At 47.7% G+C, this 24,538-nt stretch overlaps 1 protein-coding gene across 1 annotated transcript in view; it reads left to right on the forward strand.

Annotated features, from left to right (window-relative positions):
* The first annotated feature begins 492 nt into the window (after window positions 1-492).
* LPO (lactoperoxidase) overlaps window positions 493-24,538 on the forward strand; it is a 30,991-nt gene continuing 6,945 nt past the window's right edge. Inside the window, exons 1-8 of the mRNA XM_082372118.1 lie at window positions 493-10,504; window positions 11,732-11,819; window positions 16,297-16,457; window positions 17,804-17,921; window positions 18,348-18,477; window positions 19,225-19,431; window positions 20,663-20,987; window positions 22,597-22,757. Coding sequence (XP_082228244.1) covers window positions 10,381-10,504; window positions 11,732-11,819; window positions 16,297-16,457; window positions 17,804-17,921; window positions 18,348-18,477; window positions 19,225-19,431; window positions 20,663-20,987; window positions 22,597-22,757 — 1,314 coding nt within the window. The 5' untranslated portion in view covers window positions 493-10,380. The remainder of the gene's footprint in view (window positions 10,505-11,731; window positions 11,820-16,296; window positions 16,458-17,803; window positions 17,922-18,347; window positions 18,478-19,224; window positions 19,432-20,662; window positions 20,988-22,596; window positions 22,758-24,538) is intronic.

Genomic DNA, 24,538 nt, shown 5'->3' on the forward strand with positions numbered 1-24,538 from the left:
ATGTTAAGTAAATTTAAATTTTTTATTTAGTAAAACACACACAGATGAGTTCTGGAGTAGCACACAAAAGTGTGACTTGTTAAGTTAAAATGTGAGATCTCGAACTTTTAGTTGATAATAACGTAACAATATTGGTTCATTAATTGTGACAAACGTACCACAGTGATGTAAGATGGTAACAATAGGAAAAACCGGGGGTGGGTATATGAGAATTCTCTGTACTATCTTAGTAATAATATTGTAAATCTAAAATTGTTCTAAAGGGACTTCCCTGGTGGCTCAGTGTTTAAGAATCCGCCTGCCAATGCAGGGGACATGGGTTTGATCCCTGGTCTGGAAAGATCCCACATGCTGCGGAGCAACTAAGCCCATGCGCCACAACTGCTGAGCCTGCGCTCTAGAGCCCGCATGCTGCAACTACTGGAGCCCATGCGCCTAGAGCCCGCGTGCTGCAACTACTGGAGCCCATGCGACTAGAGCCCGCGCGCTGCAACTACTGGAGCCCATGCGCCTAGAGCCCGCGCTCCAAAACAAGAGAAGCCACCGCAGTGAGAAGCCTGCGCACCGCAACGAAGACTATCCCCCGCTCACTGCAACTAGAGAAAGCCCGTGCGCAGCAACGAAGACCCAACGTGGTGAAATAAAGAAATAAAAATTTTAAAAAATAAAGCTGTTCTAAAATAAAAATTTTATTTTTAAAAATGTGAGATATCAAAGAAATTGTACAATCTCAGTTTCCTCCAGGAGTACCTGGTCACACTCCTCTTTTGTTGAAGGTATATCAGAAGCCGTGTTTAAAAAGCATTGGCAGGAACCCTCCTACACTGTTGGTGGGAATGTAAATTGGTGCAGCCACTATGGAGAACAGTATGGAGGTTCCTTAAGAAACTAAAAATAGAGCTAACATATGATCCTGCAATCCCACTCCTGGGCACATATCTGGAGAAAAACATGGTTTGAAAGGATACGTGCATCCCAATGTTCACTGCAGTGCTATTTACAATAGCCAAGACATGGAAGCAACCTAAATGTTTATCGACAGATGAATGGATAAAGAAGATGTGGTACACATATACAAAGGAATATTACTCAGTCATTAAAAAGAATGAAATAATGCCATTTGCGGCAACATGGATGGACCTGGAGGTTATCATACTAAGTGAAGTAAGTCAGACAGACAAATATCATGTGATATCACTTATATGCAGAATCTTTAAAAAATGATACAAATGAACTTATTTACAAAGCAAAAACAGATCACAGACTTAGAGAACTTATGGTTACTGGGGGTAATGGTATGGTGGATAGACTGGGAGTTTGGGATTGCCACATACACACTGCTATATTTAAAATAGATAACCAACAAGGACCCACTGTATACCACAGGGACCTCTGCTGAATACTCTGTAATAACCTAAATGGGAAAAGCATTTGAAAAACAATGGATACATGTACGTGTATAACTGAATCACTTTGCTGTACACCTGAAACTAGCACAACAGTGTTAACCAACTCTACTCCAATATAAAATAACAAATTTTTTAATAAATAAATAAAGAGCATTGCCCATGCCCTGTCGTTCACAGAGTAGAAGGACATTCTACAGCATCTTGAAAACCCCGCATTTCTTAAGAGAAGAACAAGAAAGCAGGACAATAAGGGCTCATTCACTCTCCTCCCCTGGCCTCTGCCCCCTTCTTCGCGCTATGAGAAGAGTGAGAGGCAAATAATCACTTAGCCCTTCCCAGGTTCCCAGGAGAGCAGAAGGGATTCTCTTACAGCAAGTCCGCTCCAGCACCTCACCCCATTCCAGCCTCCACCACAATCTTCCAGAGATAATTATCTTTGCACAGCCCCAAATTATCTGGGTGGAGCCCTAGGAAGAAGTAGCGAGATCTCAGCCATTTACGGTAAGTCCCAGAGCCTGCACACCCTGGCACCTAGTGGGCACAATTCACTAGTTCCAGGGCTAGTCCGCAGGGGAAGGGGGTGCCTTCTCCGGAATGTCCATGCAGAATTCCAGCCTCCATCTGGCAAAGAGACCTAAAGATGGAACTTCACAAGACTAGGGCATGTGGGTTCTGCTGCTTCTGAGAGATTCTTCCGCCATCTGTAAAATAGGCATTGAAGTTCCACCTTCAGGTTGGAAAAGGGGGTCTAGCTGCTGTCTTCATCCAACTGTAAAAGGACCAAGATCCAGATGTTCCTCACAATCTCCTGGCTCTCTCTGCTTTTGTGCAGCTTAAGATGGGCAGTGGGGCTCTAAGTTGGGGAAAACGAAAGAGAAGAGAAAAATTCAGAAATTATACCCTCTAGTTACACTTTGAATAGCCACTGTGTTTTAGTTAAGCCAGAAGTGATTTACAGAAACAGCTTTAGGACCAACAGCCAAGACCTTGGACTTGAATGACTGAGTTAAGGCAAGGTCATTTTTACACCGATATCATCATCTTTATCAACCAAACAAATATCATTGATTGCCCAATACAATCTGGAGCTCTTAAGGAATTTATGATCTAATTTGGGCATCAGGAAAGATGCATAAAGAGATAATAGATAGGAAAAGAAAAGGAGAGAAAAAGAGAAGCAATATCTGATGCTCCCTGGAGGTTGGCAGAAAGGGAAATCTCCATGGACAAGATAGGGCTTGAGATACTGGTCAGACAAGAAGGGAGAGAGCCAGCCAGACATGGAGGACAGCAGTGGGAAAGGCACAGAAGCAGGACAGTGCCTGGCATGTTAGGGAAGAAAGAGTAGGTTAGTTTGGCTGGAATAAAGAGATTGGGTAGAGGAGTGATGTCTGAGGGGCTGGGAGAGATGGGAGGGTAAGCAGGCTAGAACTTTGGCTAAAACTTGAGACTTTGTCCTCTGGGTAGTAGGGAGCTCAGGAGTGAAAACCTTAGTATAGAGGAGGAAGGGGTGGAGCGGATTGGTGGCAGGGAGACCAATGAGAAGGATGTGATCTTGGAGCAAAACTGAGGTGAGTCAGAGCAGAACCAGAATGTGGGGAAGGCAAGGAAGTGACCAATGCAAGTGACTGATGAAGAGCAAATGGGTGGGAATCAGTGACTAAGATAGGAGATGGGAGGAAGGCAGAGGAAGAGAAAAGAAGGGAAAAAAGAAGAGCAAAAGTACTTGGGATGACTCCCTGGTTGCCAAACTTGAGTGACTGAGGGAATGATCACATTCCCAGAAGAATTTTTCTTCCTGTTTCTCAACAAGATTCCTCTCGTTCTTTTATTCTGGTTGTCCCTCAGAACTAAAGGAAACTCCATTCCAGCTGGTCCTAACAGAGAATAACATAGGATTCTGATGCCCTTTTTGTATAAAGAGAACCTGAGGATATGTGACTCGTACAAGATTGAACAGGTGGGGCAGAAGCAGACAGGTACTAGGAGCTCCTAGATCTGATGATTCACAGGAGAATCCTAAACACCAGAGCCTCGGGGAACCACCACGATTATTTAGTGGACCCACTTCTCTTTACAGATAAATTGAGGCCTGCAAATGAAGAATGACTTCCCCAAGGTCACACAACCAGTAGATGGCAAGGTAAGCCATCTGGCTTCCTGAATCTTAATCCAGAGTTCCTTGCATTTCCACTTGTTGCTTAGTGTTTTATCTCTGTGTGTGTCTGTCTGTCTGTGGTGTGCACATGCTTGCTGAGTGACAGGAGGTATTTTATTGGAATGATATTTTCTCTGTGGATTTACCACAAAACATACCTCACCTGACTTCTCATGTAATAACAATAATAATTCAAGATTGGCTTTTGTTTAAAATCCTGAGTTTGTGACTTATATGAGAGTTGGTTTCTCTTCCCATCTCTACCCCACCCATCTCTGGATCTATTTTAGGTCAAATGGTCTCAGCTGAGCTCTAAGATCTGTCTGTCACCTTTCCCAGTTCTGTCCCTACACAATTCTACCAAGGCATGGAACAGATATGACATCTTTTTCATTTGAAGCCAACTTTATCAAAATGCATCATTTGTAAGTTAATTGGGAAGAAGGAGGGTTGGGGGTAAGAAAAGGAAAAAACAAGAACACATAATACGGGGTGCTCACTGAACATCTAAGAGGGAGATAAAAGAAAGGAAGGAGAGATGGAACACTGATGGAAAATAGGAGAATGGCCTTGACCAAAAAGGACTTTAGATTAATGGAGAGAAGGAAGAACATTCTGCCCACTCCAGCAGAGAGGTTCTTGGTTATTCCCTCTGCCCGCCCCACCAGAGTGGTCCCTGGAGGAACCCTGAACAAGACCCAGCCCTTCCGCTCCCAACATTCTGTGGCTAATTGGAAAAACTCACTGATACTTGGTTTACCAGTCAGAACCCTGATGTTATGCCAATCTCAGAAGCCACCAAATATCCAATGAATCCTCCCACTAAAAAATACTTACAGGAGACAGAAGGCCTCTTCTTGCCTGCTGAGGAAGACACACAAACCATCCCAGACACTTTTCTCTTCCACAAACCCCTCTTCCTCCTGAAGGGGGCTGCCTGGCAATGTTCCCATCCCTCCCAAGGCCCTGTGCTGCCAGGGACACCATTCAGAGAAACTTTGCTATCTCCACACCTCTCCCAAGGCCAGGATGGCTGACGCCAGAACACCTGGGTTCCTTCCTTCTCTGGGGTGAACAGCGGATGTGTCCCAAAGAGGGTAAACATTGACATGTGGAGCCATACTGGGGACAAGAAGTCCGTTTGTTTGGTGTTCTGAGAACCAACAAGAGGAAATGCATTTTAACCAGGAAAGAAAAAAATTAACGTGCCCAGCTGTGAATGACAGCCAAGCCAGTGGAAGGTGGGCGAAAACAGACAGCTGAGAAAGGGACTGGCTGCGCTCACCTGAAACGGTGGAGATGGCTGGAAGGCCAGGGCCCAGTGCGAGAGATACGGTCACCTCATACACAGTGGTCACTTTGTCACTCACTGACCATGAATGTCCCTTGATCAGCATGCAGAATTGTACTTCCAGGAGTAAAGGAGGAAAGCCAACCATGTCTGAGGTCAGCCTTGCTTATAAACTATGATTTCTTGGAAAGTGTATGTGTGTGTGTGTGTGTGTGTGCACGCGCACGTGCAATGCCATGTGCCAGTGGCAGACTTCATCTTCATTGGGTATTTCCTGCTGCCACTATTACTAAAATATCTTGGACTCTCTGTGCTGATATATGAGAAGCTGTTGTCCTTTTTAGCTTTCTCCTGGGCTACCTGTCTTCCAGTCTCCATTTCTCGGGCCAGTTCCCTCATGGGGCGACATCTAACTGTGCTAAACAGATTTAACTAAACTGAGATAAGTCCATGAATACATGTCATCACACATCAGCAAAGCTCTGAAAATACAAGTATTCAGAACCAACTAGGTCAAGATCCACCTAAAGACACAGCTTCATTAACTCGTAAAGCACAAAACCCAGAGGTGAGAGCCTTGAGAAGCATGCTCCAAAGTTCAAGGAGTGGTCAGACAAAGAAAACCTTGGCTGACAAGCGGAAATGTCTTTCAAAGAAAACAAGAAGAGCTTGATGTCTTTCACTTACCTTTCCTGGACAGCTGCCTTCTTTTGAGATGCCCAGCTCATTTGCCTGGATTCATCGCAAGAGAAGCAGATTCTAACTACCTTCCATCAGCCAGAGAAAAGGAATATTACATTTTGGAAGGTAAATTCAGGGGGCTGGTTTTGGGATGATGAAGTTCTGACAGTCCCCCAGAGTATTTTCAACCCAAAGTATAATTTTATAAAGAGGTTTATGTTTTAATTTGCCTGTCTGTAAAATACACTCTCATGAAATTTCATTTTCTTTAAACCTTCTTATTTCCTTCCTGTATGGATCTAATGAACTTGATGGTATATAACATTATACTTGGGCTTTAAGTCAATAAGTTCCTGGATAGTGGTGTTTTTTTTTTTTAATGGCTCACCCTATAGAAGGTATGAAGTCATAGAATCCTAGTAATCATCTAAGCCAACCATTGGCTTTGCAACTAGAGTATACGAGGAAACAGAAGGTGGAGTGACTTGTCCTGAGTCACACAGTGACAGAGGCAGGGATCTAACCTACCCCTTGACAACAAGTCCAGGGCTCTTCTCACTTCCCTGGTGGCCAAAAAGGGGCAGTATTTTGAAATTTTGACCCCCCTCAAAAGGGAACATTTGAAAACTACTGCAAATCCCAAAGATAAATCTAGTGGCTTCCACAATGATTGGGTGAAAGGTAAGGGAGGGATCAAAGGGCACTGAATAAACGAATGGGGAAGAAAGCCATTTAATTGTTCCTAATTTTAAGAGCTATTCAGATCCCATTAAGAGCATAAAAGGGACAAGCCTGCTCAAAGGTTGGAGTTCTGCCTTCCATGACTACAGCGGGACCACATAGTTCACCTGAAAAATAGGAAGAAGAGGACTTGCTTCATCCAGGATCAGTGATAGTGTATCAACCAATCCCTGCCATTTGGCAGTTTCCTCGTGCATCTGCCCAGAGTCACAGGGTATTTCCCGCTGAACCTGAGATCCTCCTCCAAGCCACGTCAGCCCCTCATAATCTTTCTTTCTGGGCCTTTCCCTGAAATTAATTCTTGATAGATGGTATAAAAGACCAGCTCCTCCAAGGAGAGAAACTCCCCTGGCTGCCACAGGAGGCCAAGGCACTTGGCAGGTAAGACTCATTAACTGGAATCTGCAAAGTTGACGATGAAATTTCCTAAAGGCTTCTCAGAAAGCTTGGTACTGCATTTGGACTTGTCTTCTTCAGGCATTTTCTGGTGCCAGATTTGGCTGCCAACCTGGCAGGTCATCCCTGTTTGGGAGAATGTGATTGAATCCATAAGGGACAATGTGATTGAATCCATTGTGGGGCAAAGAGGCTTTTCTGAGTCTGAACACTGAGCCATAGAATCATAAATTCTTAAGGCTGGAAGGTACCATATTCCTCTCATCCATCCTGTTTAGGAACTAAGGTCTAAGAGGTATCATGTGTCCAGGTCACACAGAAAGTTGGGGGAAAATAGTAACAGAATGATGCTCCGTGTGGTGTTCTTGAGACTGATGCAATTATGATATGAACGCTAATGAAAATTCATTCCAGTGAAAATTTTGCAGTGTTTAAGGGGCTCCCTAAGCCAGGGCTCTCAGATCTTCAACCTGTTTTTAGTGTCTCATGCTATCTACAGCAGACCTGAACATCTAGTTAGCCCTGAATGTCTAGTCCCAGGTGTCTCCAATGTCCTGTGGGCACTATGTTCTCAATCAGATTTATGAATTGCATCAATATTTAAATGGGTTTCATCTTGGGAAAATTGAGTGATTGAATCATATTGTTTTTTTATGAAATTGCATATCCCAAACCCTGTGGCTAAGGGGAATTTTTTCTGCTGTAGAGAGCTTGTCTCTTCTCTATTTTCCTCTTGATACGGGAACTGCTCAAAAGATCAAATAGAACATTCTTGGGGGTGATGGTCAGTTCATTGGTTTTCTTTCTGGCTCATCCCACTACCCTCAACAGAGCGTTCACCATTCATGGAAACGAATCCTACTGATGCCTTCCCTTCTCAGGCCTTCCTGCAGCCCCCTTGGTGACTTCTCAGCAAGTCTGAGAGCCGGACTCTGGGAGATCGTGGTACTCAGTGTGGTCTGTAGACCTGCAGCATAGGCGTCACCTGGAACTTGTTGGAAGTGCAGGCTCTCCGGCCCCTTCTATAACCTTCTGAGTTAGAATCTGCATTTAACAAGGTCCCCCGGTGATTTAGCCACATTAAGGTGGGAGAAGTCTGTTAAGGGACCATCACCACCCTCTCCCTCTGCACCATCTGGATGCTGAACTTCTCTACCGTGGGCGTTTCATTCATTCAGCACGTACCCAGCACCTATTATGTACCAACACTAGGCTTGGGCAGCGGAAAAAACAAAAATAGGACGTAGCTCTTGAGGAGCTTATGATCTGACGGGGAAACAGACATGAAAACAGTGATACGAGATGTGAGTAAAGTACTGTGGGAAGAGAGAAAAAAGAATGACCTAATTTTGCCTAGATCTGGTACACTTCACCGAGAAGGTGGCATTTGGCCTGGGTTTTAAAGAATGAATAGGAGTTCACTGGGCCAAGAGAGCATTGCATAGGAGAGTGTGAGTAAGAGGCAGGGGATTGTGGACCAGACTGGCATTTGAGAGGCAGAGGCTGTGGTTCTGTCTCCAGATAATGCTTCATGTCTCAGGGAAGGCTCCAAGCTTTGATGCAAACCAAAGGGCTTGGGAAAGGGTTTCTGCACTGAGCATGATGATAAGAATGCGGGTAAATATCCAAACATCCCAGAAGCCTCTTGGCTCTGGCTGCACATAGTATTCCTCCAGGATCTTTCTGAACACCCCTTTCCCAGCAGCATGACCTCGTGTTTGCTTTTCTCTGCTTTCTGTCCCACGTGCTTCCTTCACACCCACCAGGAAAGATGGCCGAGACAAGGAAAATAATTTAGCTTTGGCCTTGAGGTTCCCTCCCACCACTTTCCAGTGATGGGGAGTATTAAGGAGGTTCCAAGGAAAGGAGAGGAGAAATGAGTATCTAAGGACTTTTTCCTGTTCAGATTTCTCAACTTTTATTTCTTCGGCTACGATATTTTTCTACCTCAATCTATTTCAGATGATGCCTATTTTCATAGACTAGCCTTTCACTTTTTGTTTTTGATTTATCATGAAACACTAGTCATTGAAAGAATAATATAATGAATACTTGTGTGCCCATCAGCTCTCTTAAAAATCAATGATATGGTGGTTGTCAGGGGCTGGGAGGAGGGAGGAAGGGGGAGTTGGTGCTTAGTGGGTAGAGAGTTTCAGTTTTGCAAGATGAGATAGTTCTAAAGATCTGTTGTACATCAATGTGAATGTACTTATCACTACTGTACTGTCTGGTTAAAATGGTTAAGGTAGTAAATTTTATCCTGTGTGTTTTTACCACAACTTAAAATAATACCAGTGTTGCTTTTTACTCCAAAACCATCATATTTCTTTGCCTAAAAGGGCAGATTTCTGCTGGCTCAGTGGTCTCCTCGAAGCACAAAGAGGAGGACTACTCAGGGCCATAGAGGTGTAAGGACAGGAGCCCACTGAGGGGTCAAGCTGTTTTCCTCTTGGGGGAAAAAAAAAGTGCCAGGGAGAATCTTGGCCAGAGAGGTATTTATTCACACTTTGCTTTTTTTTTTTCTACAGTTAGCTTACAAGAAGTACATTCAACAAGATAAAAATTATTAGGGGGATCATCAAAGGTCAGAGGAAAAGATTGGGGGAGTGCAAGGGAAGCTGAAATTACCTGTCCAGATACACAGTTCTCCTTTTCTGGAGATTATCTGGAGAGTGTCTGGAAGACCTCCTGGGTGGTCTCTTGGACAAAACTCTAGAACCACGATTTCTCTTAGGGAGCTTTGAGTAGATACAGAGGGGGCAGCCAATCTGAGGATGTTTCTGGGGTCCAACCAGTGAATGCACACTATGGGGAGAACCTGTGCCCTCTTGTGAAGAACATGATCTAGACGCACGATCGTTCCATCTGTACAGCATGGGTGCCTCTTGGGCTGGAACTAGAATCTCCTCAAAAGACATTTTGGGTCTATTCCACCAATCCTAATGAACACTCTGAGCCCCAAAGCCCCTCGTCAGCAAACAAAGCTGCACAATTTTAATCTGATGATTTAGGTTCAGAGTTAAAGCTCATGATAAAGGCGTTGATCTAAAAGCAGGAATCTCTTCAGGCAACCTGGGACACAGCTGCGAGCTCTGGAGAGCTCTGAGCTTTGCCACAATTTTCATTCGTGTTTTCCCATCATGTCGACTCTTTGAGGGAGGGTGGAGTCCCTTGCCAGTTCCCAAAGGAGGAACTGAGTGTCTGCTTCTCAGGCACACTCCCCTGGTGCTGGGCTAGAGGAGGATGGCTTTCAGGGAGCAATACATCCTGAGGGGGAAAAGGAAGGGGAACTTCAAAGTTGTGTTTTGGGTTTGGTAAGAGCATTTGTCACCGGTGACAAGACAGGTACAGGAACTTGGGTCACAGGGTGTCAGGTCAGAATCAGACATCCTGGATCACTTGGTCCTACCCTCTCACTCAATAAGGCCGGGGGCCCAGAGATGTCAAGTAACCTGCTCAATGTCACAGAGCTAGTTAGAGCAAATGCATAACTACAACTCAGGACCTTCTGACCACAAAGCCTGTGTTCTTTCCCTTCCACCACTGCCTCTTTCCATCTCCCAGGACCTAACATGGGCCTGCACATATGGTAGATGCTTAGTTAGTTACTGTGGTTTCCCCTCCTCTGTTCTAATGTTAGGGTGTCTCGTGTTCTCTGGGCTTTCTCTGCTTTACCACCCCCTTTCTGTGATTCAGTCCTACCCATGGGGACTCTACAAAGCTCACAGCCTGATCCTGGTCTCATTTCAGCGATGAGGGTCCTTTTCCATCTCCCAGTCCTTTTGGCTTCCCTGAGCTTGTTCCAGGTTGCAGAATCTGACACAAATGGTAAGTACCACCTTGTATTGGTTTCCTGGGGCTGCTGTAACAGAGGACCACAAACTGGGCGGCTTAAGACAACAGAAATTTATTCTCCTACAGTTCAGGAGGCTGGAAGTCCAAAATCAAGGTGTTGGCTGGTCATGCTCCTCTGAAGGCTCTAGGGGAGAATCATTCCTTGCCCCTTCCAGCCTCTGGTAGCTCCCAGCAACCCTTGGCTTATATGTGCATCACTCCAATCTCTGCCTCCATCTTCACATGGCCTTCTTCTCTGTGGTGTCCTCTGTGTGTCCTCTCCTCTTGTTATAAGACCACAAGTCATTGGATTTAGAGCCCACTCTAATCCCGTACCTGTATGACTTCTTCTTAATTAGCTACATCTGCAAAGACCCTATTTCCAAATAAGGTCACATTCTCAGGTGCTAGTTGGACAAGGATTTTGGAGGGACACTATTCAAGCCACTACACTCCCCTTGTTCAAAGACTGCATCCTGATCCCCTCACCATTCCAGACCCCAATTCGAGTAAAACAAGGAACCCCACCTCTACTCTACACCATCCCCTTCCCTACCTCAGGGTCCTGGTGATCAGCTAAGCCCTTTGAGGGACTTGTTTTCAGGTCCACCTCACCAAGAACCAAAAAAAAAATCCCCACAGCCCAGAGCCAAGAGCCAACCTGAGTGGTCACACACCTTCTTAATCCCATCTCTGGGTCCAGTCAGGCCTCGGTATCCACAGGTTCTGCATCAGCAGATTCAACAAGCAGTGGATTGAAAATATTTTTTTAAAAGATTCCAGAAAGCTCCCCCTCCCCCCCAAAAAAACCCACTCTGGCAACTATTTACATGACATTTACATTGCATTAAGTGTTATAAGTAATCTAGAGGTGATTCAAAGTATACAGGAAGATGCGCATAGGTTATATACAAATACTATGCCCTTTTACCTAAGGGACTTGAGCATCCTGGGGGGTCCTGGAACCAATCCCCTGTGGATACTGAGGGACGAATGTATTCTACTGGACTCCTAAAGAGTGATATTGACACCTTATTGAGGATCAGAGAGTATTCTTCCCATTCTGGGCTTTTCCTCCTGTCGAATGTTTCCTAATCTTGATCTTCTGCCTGCTCAGGTTTGAGTGGTGGGGATAATGGTGGAGAAAGAGGGAGACAGAGCAAAGGGCTTCTCCAAAGAGTGGTGTCTGATACCCTGCTCCTTGCTTCTTACCCCTCCAAGAGCAGGCCACCCGCACCTTCACCATCTCTGATGCTGTGAGTCAGGTCAAGATCCAGGTCAACAAGGCCTTCCTGGATTCCCGGACCAGGTAGGTGAGACACACATACCACATGCTTCTCTTCCTAGGCTGACGAGTGCATCTAGGCCAGTCCTGACAAGCCAATGAGCCAAAGCAATGATACAACCTGCCCTTCCACCCCCAGCCCCTGCCTACCTGCGAGTATGGGGCAAGTATGAGTAAAAGCCAACAACTCCTAAAATCCTCAGCCTCTAAGTTACCTTGAAGGGGATGTCTCATCTGATCCTATAAGCACTTTCTTCCACGTGGCTGAGTGATTCCTTAGGTCATGCATTGCAGAGTCTCAGAAAGCCTGTCCCTAGAAGTTCTCCATTCATTCAACATGTCTTAGGTCAGATCCCCTTGAGGCAGAACCTGAGACCTGGATTCACATGCGGGTGGCTTACTGGGGAACGCTCTCAGGAAAGCTGTAGCGGAGTGAAGGAGTGAGGCCAGATAGGTAAAAAGAAGGGGTTAAGCAGGGATGTGGTTTAAGGTCTAGCCCCAGCTGACCCCACAGGGAGATCTGGAGTGTAGGCTGCACCTCAGAGTCTGTCCTACCCCAAGCAAGGGAGCAGAGCTTTCACCTGCCAAAGGGGTCCTTGATATCAGCCAGACGTGCTGAAAGCTTGGCACTGGGTGTGGGGGGGGTGGTGCGCGGTGTAGCACACTGTGTGACTCCCAGGCACCTCCAGCCAGGAAGCCACCCTGACTCAGAAGCAATTGCCCAAGAAAGTTACGGGAGTGAGCCATCAGCGGCTAGGGGAGGGGCACGCCAAGTTCTATAAATGGGCCCAAAGCAACTTGAGAAACGTGCAGGACACCGGCAGAGTCAGTCACCTCCCGACCAGGTGTAGGGCCTGGGTTTTCTGAAATAAGCAATGCAGACTGGGTCCCTGCCCTCAAGAAGCCCATGCTGGAGCTAGAGAGGCAGAAAAACAAGAGTAACCACTTCACTGAGCAGAAAACAACCTTGCTCGTTCCTCTTGCTGCCCCTTTACTGGACTTGGGGTTTCATTCCTCCCTGGCCCTTGCATAAACTCTCAAGAGGTCCCATAACTTTTTTGCTTACTTTTAGATGACAAGATGTGCTCTGATCACTTCTAGTCCTTTCAGGAACTCAAATGGGAGCAGAAGAAGACAAAGCCCAGAGCCTCTCGCTTTCCTCCACTCGGAGCTGCTTTAGGCTCTCATAGTGAGAGAAGGGCGCGTGGTCCGCCCGTCCCACTTTCCCGAGCTTCTCCTCATCCCCCAGCCCAGGATTGTCACTCTTAGGGGTCAAGCTGGGGGAGGTGGGAGAGATACAGGATGGCAAAGTCTAAGTCGCCTGGACAGCTTAGTGCCTGGGGGTTGGGGGTTGGGTCAGAAGCTCTTTCCCTCCTTGGGCGCTTTTCAGCTCTCAGAGATTCTGTTGCCAACTCTCTGACCCAGAGAAGTTTCTGACTAGTAGCTCACAGCTCCACCCCTCAGCCCTGGAGCTTGCGGCTCCCTCCCTCACCCCTCCCCACACCATCTTGAGCCAGGTCCCCTTTAAAGATGCTCCAGAAGACTAAAAGCTTTGCCCTGCTGCTGGAGGATGTGCCGATCTGGGGCCGAGGGCTGCCCTGTCCGGCTTACTCTGCTGTTAGGTGCACAGCACGAGCCACCTCTTCTTTTCTTGTTTTCTTTAGGCTCTTTGGGCAGGGGTCAACCAGCAGCCATAGCTCCAGGACACACAGCAGGGCCCTCCTCTCAAGGCCCTTGTCACTAGACTGAGTGCGAAGAAGAAGCCCCACGGTGGCAGGAGGGAAATGCCTGGTATTTCAGCAACTACCTCCAGATGAACATTCTCTCTCCCTCCTTAACGTCAATCCTTTTATAGCCCAAGGTCGGGGTAGAATAAAAGCCACACACTCGGTTTCCATCACCTCCTTTGCAAGTCGTGCTGCACAGGACAACCCAGCCCTGCCTTGGAACTCATCCCCACCGAGTAGTTCTTGGATTTAGGGGTCTCATGGAGACATAAAGAATCACATTTAAACATCTTGTTCACAAGCACACGAACAATCCAGTGACCCACAATCTGTGATAAGGACAATGAAGGAAATAAACGGGGCAGTGGCTGCTACTCTAGGTGCGGGGAGCAGGGAAGCCTGATGGAAGATGAGAAGGAGCCAGCCATGTAGAGAGCCAGGGGGATGGCATTCCAGGGTCTGGGAGCAGCAAAGGCAAAGGTCCTGAGGCAGGAAAGAGCTTAGGGTGCCCAGGAAACAGAAAGAAGGCCCACGCTGGTGGCGGCAGTAGGAGAAGAGGACACACAGGTGGAGCCTGAGGGCCAGATAGTCAGAGGCACAGCAGTGGCTGACAGGGGCTGGGGGAGAAGGGGAGGGACTGGGCTGGCTGTTCATGGGTGTGGGGTCTCCTTTGAGGGGATGAAAATGTTCAGGAACTACATAGAGGCAAAGATCCCACAACGTCACAAGCACGTACACAGTAAGCCCGTGGATTCATGCACGTCACAGGGAGAGCCAAGAAAGTGCTTCAGTCAGAGTGGCCTGGTCTGCTTTTCATTCAAAAAAGCGCCTTCCTGCAGCCGGATGGAGAACGGATGGGAGAAGGACAGGAGAGGTGGCATGAGTCCCGTTAGGAGTCTGCTGTGGCCATCCAGATGGGAGAGGATGGGGGCTAGGACAAGGGGGTGGGCCTGGAGATGGAATAAGAGTTCCTCCAGGGCCCTGCCTGCTCCCGTAGAGCCCGGCCTTGAGGCAGAGCAGGAGGTAAGTCCCTGGTGCGTCAAGGTCAGGCAGGAGACCGCGCAGAATGCCAGCCGGGAGAGAAAGGCAGGAACAGGTAGGGCCTTGCATGGGACCTCTGGGTGGAGCCCTGGGAGGCCCAGCAACACACCTTCTCTGTTGGGTGGGGGGCCCTTTGGGACCCATGATGATGGTGATGGCGCTGGTGCTAACACGTGTGTTTACTCTGTGCCAGAGACAGTTCTCAGCGCTTCACACGCCTTCCTCCCCCAAATGCTAGAACATGCTCGATCCAACTATGTGAAACAGCTGTTTTTGAAGTCAGAATGATCAAATAACGTGATTACCATCATTATCCTCATTTTATGGATAAGGAAATTGGGTACAGAGATGTTGAGTAACTTGCTCAAAGGCACACAGCTACTAAGGGGCAGCAGGAGTCAAACCCAGCCAGCGTGTTCCAAAGGCCCTGATGTAAGTAACACAGTGAGTCCTAGCTCCCTCAGAAGTCATGTCTGTAAACCAATCCTGGGGGAACCAGGGTTCAAACTCTAGGTCAGTGCTGTCCAATACAGGAGCCACTGACTACATGTGGCTACGGAGCCCTTGAAATGTGGCTGGTGACACTGAGGAACTGAATTTTTAATTGTATTTAATTTTAATGAATTTCCATTTAAACAGCCACATGTGGCTAGCGGTTACCGTATTGGACATGCCACGCAGCAGTCTGGGCCACTGGGCCATGATGTCTCTTGTAACAGCAACAAAAAGCAGTCTGGCTTATCTTCTTGGGTCCTTTCTTACCGAGGTTGGGGGGAGGTTGGAAGGGGTCAGGCCTGGTGATTACAGCTCAGTCATCATCCATGCTCGCCCGCTCGCCCATGTCGCCCCTCAGGCTGAGCACCAGGCCCCCTCATGCTTGAAGCAGAATCGATAACCTGATCCACAGGGACAGGCCAGGAGTTACATCCTGTGACGCATATCCCCAAAGCAGGGCTGCCTTTGTGAGAATCTGAGCCACTTCCAAAATTTCAGTCTTAGAGCCGTAAAGATCATCTCATAGGACCCCTCATCTCACACACAAGAAACTGAGGCACAGGAAGGGGGAGAGGGTTCTCATGCAGGGACTTTTCTGACACCACCTTGCCCTTGGTCACCAACTTCTTAGTAGTAGAAAGGTTTTTGGCTTTTCTTTTTATAGACAGGTAATTAAGAAAAAGCCCGAACATCTGGCCCAAGAAATGGTCAACAAGAGGCTAGATGCTACAGCCACAACTAAACGAACTCCACACTAATTCTAGGGCCAGATGGGATGAAGGATGCTTTCATGGGCAGAACTGGGGCCCATAGGCATGTTATTTCCAGAATTCTCGGTGCACGAGGCCAGCTCCATGGTCAGGGGTTCCTCGGTCTGAATCGGTACATCCTGGGACTTAGGGGTTTTTAGGGTTCCCCAACTGATTCAGAAGCAGCCAGCACAGCTGCAACCCTCTGACTCTAATTCAGGAAGTGCTCACGTCCATCTGTCTGCCTTCCTTCAGAACCAGACTTAATGAAGCTTAAAGACACACTGTAGCTTCCTCATTTCCCAGAGGAGATTTTCCAGAGGCATCAGAGGAGAGCTAAGAAAAGATCCTGAGAGCACAGAGGTGGGGGTCTCCTGCGTGCTGCCCACACCCCCGCGGCTCCTCTGTACACACACGGCACCTCACACCCCTGCTACACGGTCGGAGCCGAGGGCCCGGTCATGACTCCCCCGTTGCTCTCCATTGTAGGCTGAAGACGGCCATGAGCTCTGAGGCGCCCACCACCCGACAGCTCTCCGAATACCTCAAGCACGCCAAGGGCTGGACCCGCATGGCCATCCGCAACGGGCAGGTGTGGGAGGAGTCCTTAAAGAGACTGAGGCACAAAGCGACCCTGACCAATGTCACAGGTACAGAAAACCCACCAGCCCTCTGATGGCAGGAAGCGGTCATCTCCCCGCAGGAGAGAACACAAGCCACCAAAAGCCGCAGTTCCGACTGGGAGCCATCGCCTCTCTCTCCGTCAGAGTCGTGGACCGCAGAGCAAGGAGGGGCTGGGAGGGCAGCCAGGCCAATGCTCTTTTTGCAGAGAAAGGAACTTGGGCCCAGCAAGATCACATTGCCAACTCCAAATGAGGGGACATTTGTGCCTTTTGTTATAACACCATCTGTAAGGCCTCTGTCCAGAGGAAGGACTAAAGTTAGTACACACGGGCTCCCTGTCCCAAACCACAGTGTCACCACTTCCGCCTGTGGAGGGGACATTTCAGCCACCTGTGTCGGGGGGCTTTACTGGGATTATGTCACAGGTGATGAGTGTCTCTCCTGTCCTGGGTACCGTGGAGTTGAAACAATGAGCCGATGGATTGATCGTGACCTCCTCCACCCCTCCACCCCACCCCCTACCAAATGTCACTGTTCACGGTGGGTCACGGAGGAAGGGGATTGGTCCTGAAGGGAGGAAGAGGCTGCAGGTTCTCCCTGGGGAAACATCAAGTGGGGGAAGATACCTGGCCTAGGACTTGGGCAAATTCCAAAGTTCCAAAAGGACGAAACCAGGACAAGGTAGGGAGAAGTAGGGAGCACTTTGGACTCTGAGACTCAAAAGGTGCTGGGGCTTGAACCTCGGACCCTGCCAACTTCCGCAGATGAGCCCCCAAAGAAGGCCCCCAGAGCCGGATTCCCTTCAGGCTGCATTAGGACGTTGGCGGCTCTTTCCATTCTGTGCCCACGTGGAGGTCTCTGATGCCTAAAGCTCCCCACTCTGTTACTCCCGCCGAGATCACAGCGCCCCTCACGTAAAAATGGCCTGTCCCTTCCCAACGTCTTTCCTATCTAGATTCCTGCGTGCTTGGGACTTTAGACGTCAGTTGGGCTTTAGAAGAAAAGCAATCTTCTCAAACTAACTCATACTAACATGTACCTAACCTCTCAGGGGTATTGTTCTAAAAGAAAGATCTGTTGATTCAAAGGGTCTGATAGACAAAGAACTACTAACAATTCTGGAGACCGTTACTATCTGTGTGGCCTTGGGCAAGTCTCGTGGGCACTATGGTCTCAGTTTCTTCTCTCGTAAAATGAGAATTTAAATTCTTACCTTAATGAGTTGTCAGGATTCAATGAGAAACCCCCTGAGAAATGCTTACTTAGAACGTAAAATGTACTCCCCCAAAAATCAAGTTCAGAAAATGAACCTCCCCTCAGGGCCTCAGAATGGAGAAAGAACTCAGCCCTTTTGGCGTCCCTTCTCTTTCAGACCCTAGCCTGGACTTGACTGCACTCTCTCAGGAGGTGGGCTGTGGCGTCCCAGTTCCTTTGGTGAAATGTGATGAGAACAGCCCTTACCGCACCATCACGGGAGACTGTAATAACAGGTGAGTGGCCAGTGGGTGGGTTTAGGAGGCAGGTTCTCCCAATCACCACAGCCGACCCATCTGCCCAGCCCACCTGCCCTGCTCAGCCCGGCCAGGGGCTTTGCCACGTGGGCATTACAGGCATAACTCCCACCGCCTCACCCTCCTGGACTAGCCTCCCACTGGAATCTGTTCTGTTGGAACCCCGCTAACTTCGCCACTGCATCCCACTGGAAGAAGCACCTTTCCCCAGGGCAGAGGAGCCCCGCGCCTTCGGAGGTGGCAGTAGTTCCGACACCCCACATTGCCGAGGCCCCTCCTCCGCGCCCCCTTTCCCTTGGGCAGAGGCTCCGGGTCCTTCCCCAGGGGATCCCCGTGGGGTTTGCGGAGAAGCGGACCCCGGAGCGAACCCGCCGCCTAGGCTGAGAGCCGGTCTTGCTGTTTCAGGAGGAACCCCGCGCTGGGCGCGTCCAACAGGGCGCTGGCGCGCTGGCTGCCGGCGGAGTACGAGGACGGGCTCTCCCTGCCCTTCGGCTGGACGCCGAGGAAGACGCGGAACGGCTTCCCTCTCCCGCTGGTGAGGGCGGACACGGGGTGGGGGCGAGCCCCGAGCAGGCGGGTGAAAGACGGGAGTCGGAGGGGAAGGGATGCCCTCCCACAAACACACAAGGAAAGGAAGAAGAAATAGGTGGGAGGACAGACGCGCGGTAGAACCGCATTCGGAGAGAGATGGAGATTTGGACTTCCTCCCTGGTGGTGTTCCGGAAAATGCCACTAGAGAGCAGCAGAGTCCGGGTCCCGGAGCCCAGCCACGAGATGGTCACGTCCCAGCTGCCTTCAGGCCAAGTACCCTGGGGTCTCCCAGGCAGATGGCTTCCCTGCCCCATCCTGCTCGTGCTTTCCCTGCCCCAGCCCCTGGAGTGCATCAGCTGGTGCTTGCCGGGACGTCCTATCTGTTGGCCTCATCTGAGTTGGCGGGCCCTCCCCAGAGGCCCTCTTCTATTCCCAGACACCTGGCACCTCCGTGGCACTTACTTCAGGGACAGCCTGTCTTTGTTTTCCCTCTTTGAGTGGAAAGAGCACTGGCCTTGAAGCCAGCAAGTCATACAGACCTGGCCCTTGGTAGCGGCAGGACCTTGGCGAGTTGACCTCACCTGTCTAGTCCTCAGTCTCCTCATCTACAAAATGGGGGTATGGCACCTACCTCACAAGCTTGTCATGAGGATGAAGTGTACCTGTTACATCATAGGTACTCTATAAACTGCAGTTGAATCTGAATCCTCAAAGCACCTTTTCCTCCCTCTCCTTCTCTCTCCACCTGTAGGCCCGCGAGGTATCCAACAAGATTGTAGGCTACCTAAATGAAGAGGGTGCTCTGGACCAAAACAGGTCCCTGCTCTTCATGCAGTGGGGTCAAATTGTGGACCACGACCTGGATTTTGCCCCCGACACGGAACTGGGGAGCAGCGAGTACTCCAAAGTGCAGTGTGATGAACACTGTATCCAGGGAGACAACTGTTTCCCCATCATGGTAGGCCCTGCAGCTGCGGGTCCCTGGCAAACCCCTTGCCTCCCTGATGTGGCAGACATTCCCAGCCTGTCAGCCAGGACCTCCTGGAGATCTTGAATGTTGATTTGACAGCTTCCCAAGCCTCACACATCTATTCATTCACTCACCCATTTATTTAGCAAATAGACATTAATCATCAACTCTGTGCCAGACAGTACGCTAAACACTTAGAATTCAAAGGTGAACAAGACACTGTCCCTTCCCTCAAGGACAAAGGACCTGTGTGGGAAATGGACAAGTAATCACTAACGGCAAAATTGGGAAGCTCTGGGGCGTGTTGTCTTCATCCCTGGCCCAGCAGCACTGATGTCACCTGGGGTCTTATTAGAAATGTAAAATCTCAAACCTCATCCCAGACATTGGGAAGCAGAATCTACATTTTATCGGAATCCTCAGGAGACTCATTTTATAGACAGCAAAGTTTGTGGAATGCTATCGTAAGTCATCTCAGAGTCGGGAAGTCTACTCCCAGAATGGATGAGTCAGGATGAGTGGCAGGCATTTGTGGGAATTTCCAGCAGGAAGGGAAAGGAACTTGCAGTGGTGCACTTTTCTTCTTACTCATGATTTTACAGTTAGAGAATGATTTATTCACTCAAACAAATCGGGGCTATGTGTTGTGGTGTAAAGAACATAAGCTGTGAAGTAAGGTCAGCCTAGATCTGAATCCCACATCTTTCCCTTTCAGTTTGTAAGCTCTTGGGCAAATTGCTTAACCTTTCTGAGCCTCCGTTTTCTCACGTGTAAAATGGGACAGAATTATCTACCTTACAGGGTTTTATGAGGACCAAAGTGAGTTAAAGTATGCATAATGCCAAAAACATGGTAGGTCCAGAATAAATAAATGGTAGCTGTTGTTAGTAGTAATTATTAACAAACCCTTTCCTGCCTCATGTCCTGCTTCCTTGTGCCGGGATCTCAGGACTCCCTCTCAACCAAAAATTTGGAGCTTTTGCTATGAAAGATTGAATGATTCCCCCTCAGCCCTTTTACCCAGCGGACGTAGTGACCTTCAGGGCGTTGGGGGCCCAGGATTTATAGCATCAGCAGGAGGCATCTGGAGCCATTGTCTGGTACCAGGGTCCCAGGAGGGCACCATCAGCATCTTTGCCAGCTGCATCCAGACCTACCCTGGGGAGAGGTTGCCAGCTGTACCACCTCTGCCCAGTCACCCACCCCGATCTCTCTGCAGTTCCCGTGCAACGACCCCAAGGTGAAGACTCAAGGGAAATGCATGCCTTTCTTCCGAGCTGGGTTTGTCTGCCCCACTCCACCTTACCAGTCATTGGCCCGAGAGCAGATCAATGCTCTGACCTCCTTCCTGGATGCCAGTTTAGTGTACAGCCCTGAGCCCAGCCTGGCCGGCCGCCTCCGGGATCTCAGCAGCCCACTGGGCCTCATGGCCATCAACCAGGAGGCCCAGGACCACGGGCTGGCCTACCCGCCCTTTGACAACAAGAAGCCGAGCCCCTGTGAGTTCATCAACACCACTGCCTGTGTGCCCTGCTTCCTGACAGGTGAGTCTAGGCTGGCAACAGAGGGGCCAAAGGACAAGGGGATTATCCTGGGGCCTGAGAGCAGAGGAAGGCCAGAAAAGTTTCTCGAGGCCACTGGGCGGCTTCCAGGGAGGCTTTACCATTGCTTCTTCTCATTGTCTTCTGGAAAAACACACACCAGGCCACCACTGCCATGGGCAGTGGTCCAGGACTGGCAGAAGGGCACAGATGAATACAGAATCTAAGAACATGTGTTCACTGTATAAAAAAAAAAAAATTAAGGAAGTCCAGTAAAGCACAAAGAAAATAAGAAAATCCACAAAATCCCACCACTCACAGATAATCATTGTTAGCATTTTAATGCCTATGTTTCCAGTTTTTTTCTATCACAGATCTAGTTCTACCTTGTTTTACACAATTGGGGTCATACTAGAAGTAATTCTCTGTAACCTGATGTCTTCTCTTAATGTATCACGTCTTTAAATATTCTTCTACATCATGATCTTTAATGGCTGCCTGGTATTCCATGACATATATTTATCATAATTTATTTTATCAACCTTACTTGGAGACATTTGTGTCATTTCTAGTTTTTCTGTGATTTTTTTGTTTGTTCGTTTTTGTTAAGGTCCTGAGCATCCTTGTTGATGAATTCTTGTGCTCATTTTTCATAATTTTACTAAGATAACTTCCTAGAGGAGGACGTTCTAGATTAAGAGGAATGTATATTTTTAAGGCTTTCCATAAACTTGGCACAAAGTCCCCACTCCACGTAGCCTGTACGCAGCCAAAGCCCTCCAATTCTCCTCATTCGGGGGGCTCATGCCCTCCTGGTCTTCTCTGCCTTTGGCTTCTGGAGGCCTTCTCGCTTCCAAAAATCCAGTCTCCCAGGACAAACCCCCAGCCCACCCAGACATGGCAGAAGACCCAGATCTCTTGGATTCTGTGTCCATACACATCTCACATCAGTCCAGACACAAAACTAAGCCCTTCCTGTTTTCCATTAAAATATCCAGTAAGACCAAGCATTCATGAATTTAATAGACTTTCCTGAAGATTAGAGGACACAAGGAGAAGTCCCCTTATGAAACAGCTGGTCTTTTACCATCTATATGACCCTCTCCTCCCGATAGCCCCCATCTCTAGATTCTTCTCCCTTATTACACAGAGGAATTCAACCCTACCCAAGCTCTTACCCTCAAACTTGCATTCCTAAAACCATCCAAATTGCTCTGCACAATAAAAAGCCCCTCGTTTATTTGTAGGTCCCGTCTTAGAAGGCAGTTGGGATTTAGTTAGCAAAATTTTACTTTTTAATGTCACCTGTATGTAGTCTTTCTTTACCACAGTCTTGTGGGTTCGACCTTATTATCCCCATTTTCACAGATATGAAGACTGAGGCTTAGAAATGTTAAGTAACTTGTCCAAAGTCACAGAACTAAAAAGTGTGTGTGGAGAGCTGGGATTCAAATCTATGAATCGCAACCCCAATCTCTTTCCACCTTAAACTAACAGGAAGGAGGGGCTTAGGAGAGCTTCCCTCTGGGGCACCACATTTATTCTTTGTGCAGGTTACTGGGTTCTGGGGCTGCTCAGGGGGGACCCACCCTTCTGCCTTCTGGGCTTTCAGGAGATCCACGAGCCTCGGAGCAGATCCTGCTGGCCATTTCCCACACCCTCCTTCTCCGAGAGCACAACCGGCTGGCCAGAGAACTAAAGAGACTCAACCCTCATTGGGATGGAGAGAAGCTCTACCAGGAAGCCCGGAAGATCCTAGGAGCCTTCATACAGGTAATAGGCTCAGGAGAACTGCCTCATGTGCCAGCCTCGCTTCCGCTCCTGGCTCTGCCCCCTGCCCGCGGCCACGCGTCCAGTGACTTCCTCGGCTTTCCACACCTCCATTTCCCCCTTCCTCTCCTCTGCTGCTTCTTTCCCACTGTCTCATTCTTTTAAACCCTCCCTTTTGTTTCTTCAGCTTCTCAGCCCCAAAATGAATCCCTGGATTCAGGGTGTTGGAGAGTCATTCATATGTCAGTCACTCAGTATGCCCGCCCAGGGGCCATCACTGGGACCACAGGCTCCATCACTCCTGGGACTGTTACATCACAGTTATTTTGATTGTTTTGATTGGATTATCTTCTAAAATTTTCCACACCTAAGCCACACGTCACAGGCATAGCCAATTGCTATTGTTGATTGACTGATTGACTAACTAGAAGAGACTTAGAAAAGTTGATATGTTGATATTAACCATACACATATTTTTTAAACATTTTATTTAAAAATAATTGTAGATGCTCAGGAAGTTGTATCAAAAAAAAAAAAAAAAAAAAGCACATGCACCCAGTCTCCCCCAGTGCTAACAGTTTGCATAACTATGGTACAATATCAAAAGCCAGAAGTTAACATAGATACGAACCATAAAGTTTATTCAGATTTCACCAGTTATAAGTGCAGTCAATTCGTGTGTGTGTGTGTGTGTAGCTCCATGTAAGTGTATCACATATGTAGTTTCATGTAACCACCACCACAATAACAACACTTACCTCTACCATCACCACAGACTCCCTTGTGCTACGTTTTTATAGCCACATCCACCCTCCCCCTTCCCACATCCCTAACCCCCGGCAACCACTAATCTGTTCTCCATCTGTACAGTTATGTTATTTCACGAGTATTATAGAAATGAAATCATGCAGTATGTATTCTTTTGAGACTGGCTTTTTACTTTCAGCATAATTTCCTTGAGGTTCATCCAACTTGTTACATACATCAATTGTTCATTTCTTTTTGTTGTTGAGTAGTATTCCATGTTTTGTTTAACCATTCACCTATTGAATGACATTTGCATAGCTTCCAATTTGGGGCTATTATGAATAAAGCTGCTATGAACATTCGTGGATAAGTGTCTGCATGAAAATAAGCTTTTATTTCTCTGGGATATATGCCCAAGAGTGCAATTGCTGGGTTATACGCTAAGTCCATTTTTAGTTTTAAAAGGAACTGCCAAAGTATTTTTCAGAGTGGCTGTACTGTTTTTTACATTCCCACCAGCAATGTATGAATGATGCAGTTTCTCTGCATTCTGGTCATTATTTGGTGTCATCACTCTTTTTTTTTTACCCTTTCTGATAGGTATGTAGTGATATTGCATTGTGGTTTTACTTTGCATTTATCTGATGGCTGATCATATTGAACTTCTTTTCATGTGCTTTTTTGCCAGCTGGATATCCTCTTCAATAAAACATCTGTTCATATATTTTGCCAATTTTCAAAATGGATTTTGTCTTTTTGTTGACTTTTGAGAGTTCTTTATATATTCTAGATATGAATCCTTTGTCAGATATGTGACTGTAAATATTTTCTCCCAGTCTGTACTTTGTCTTTTCATTTTCTTAATAGGGTCTTCTGCAGAGTAAGAGTTTTTAATTTTGATGAGGCCAAATTTATCAGTTTTTTCCTTTCATAGATTGTGTTTTGGTGTCAAGTTTCAATTCTTTCCCTAGTCTTAGGTCCCAGAGATTTTTCTCCTGGTTTTATTTTTCTAGACATTTTATAGTTTTATCTTTTAC

The sequence above is a fragment of the Balaenoptera borealis genome (assembly GCF_965194805.1).
Source record: "Balaenoptera borealis genome assembly, chromosome: 20".
In the NCBI taxonomy this organism is placed as follows: Eukaryota; Metazoa; Chordata; class Mammalia; order Artiodactyla; family Balaenopteridae; genus Balaenoptera; species Balaenoptera borealis.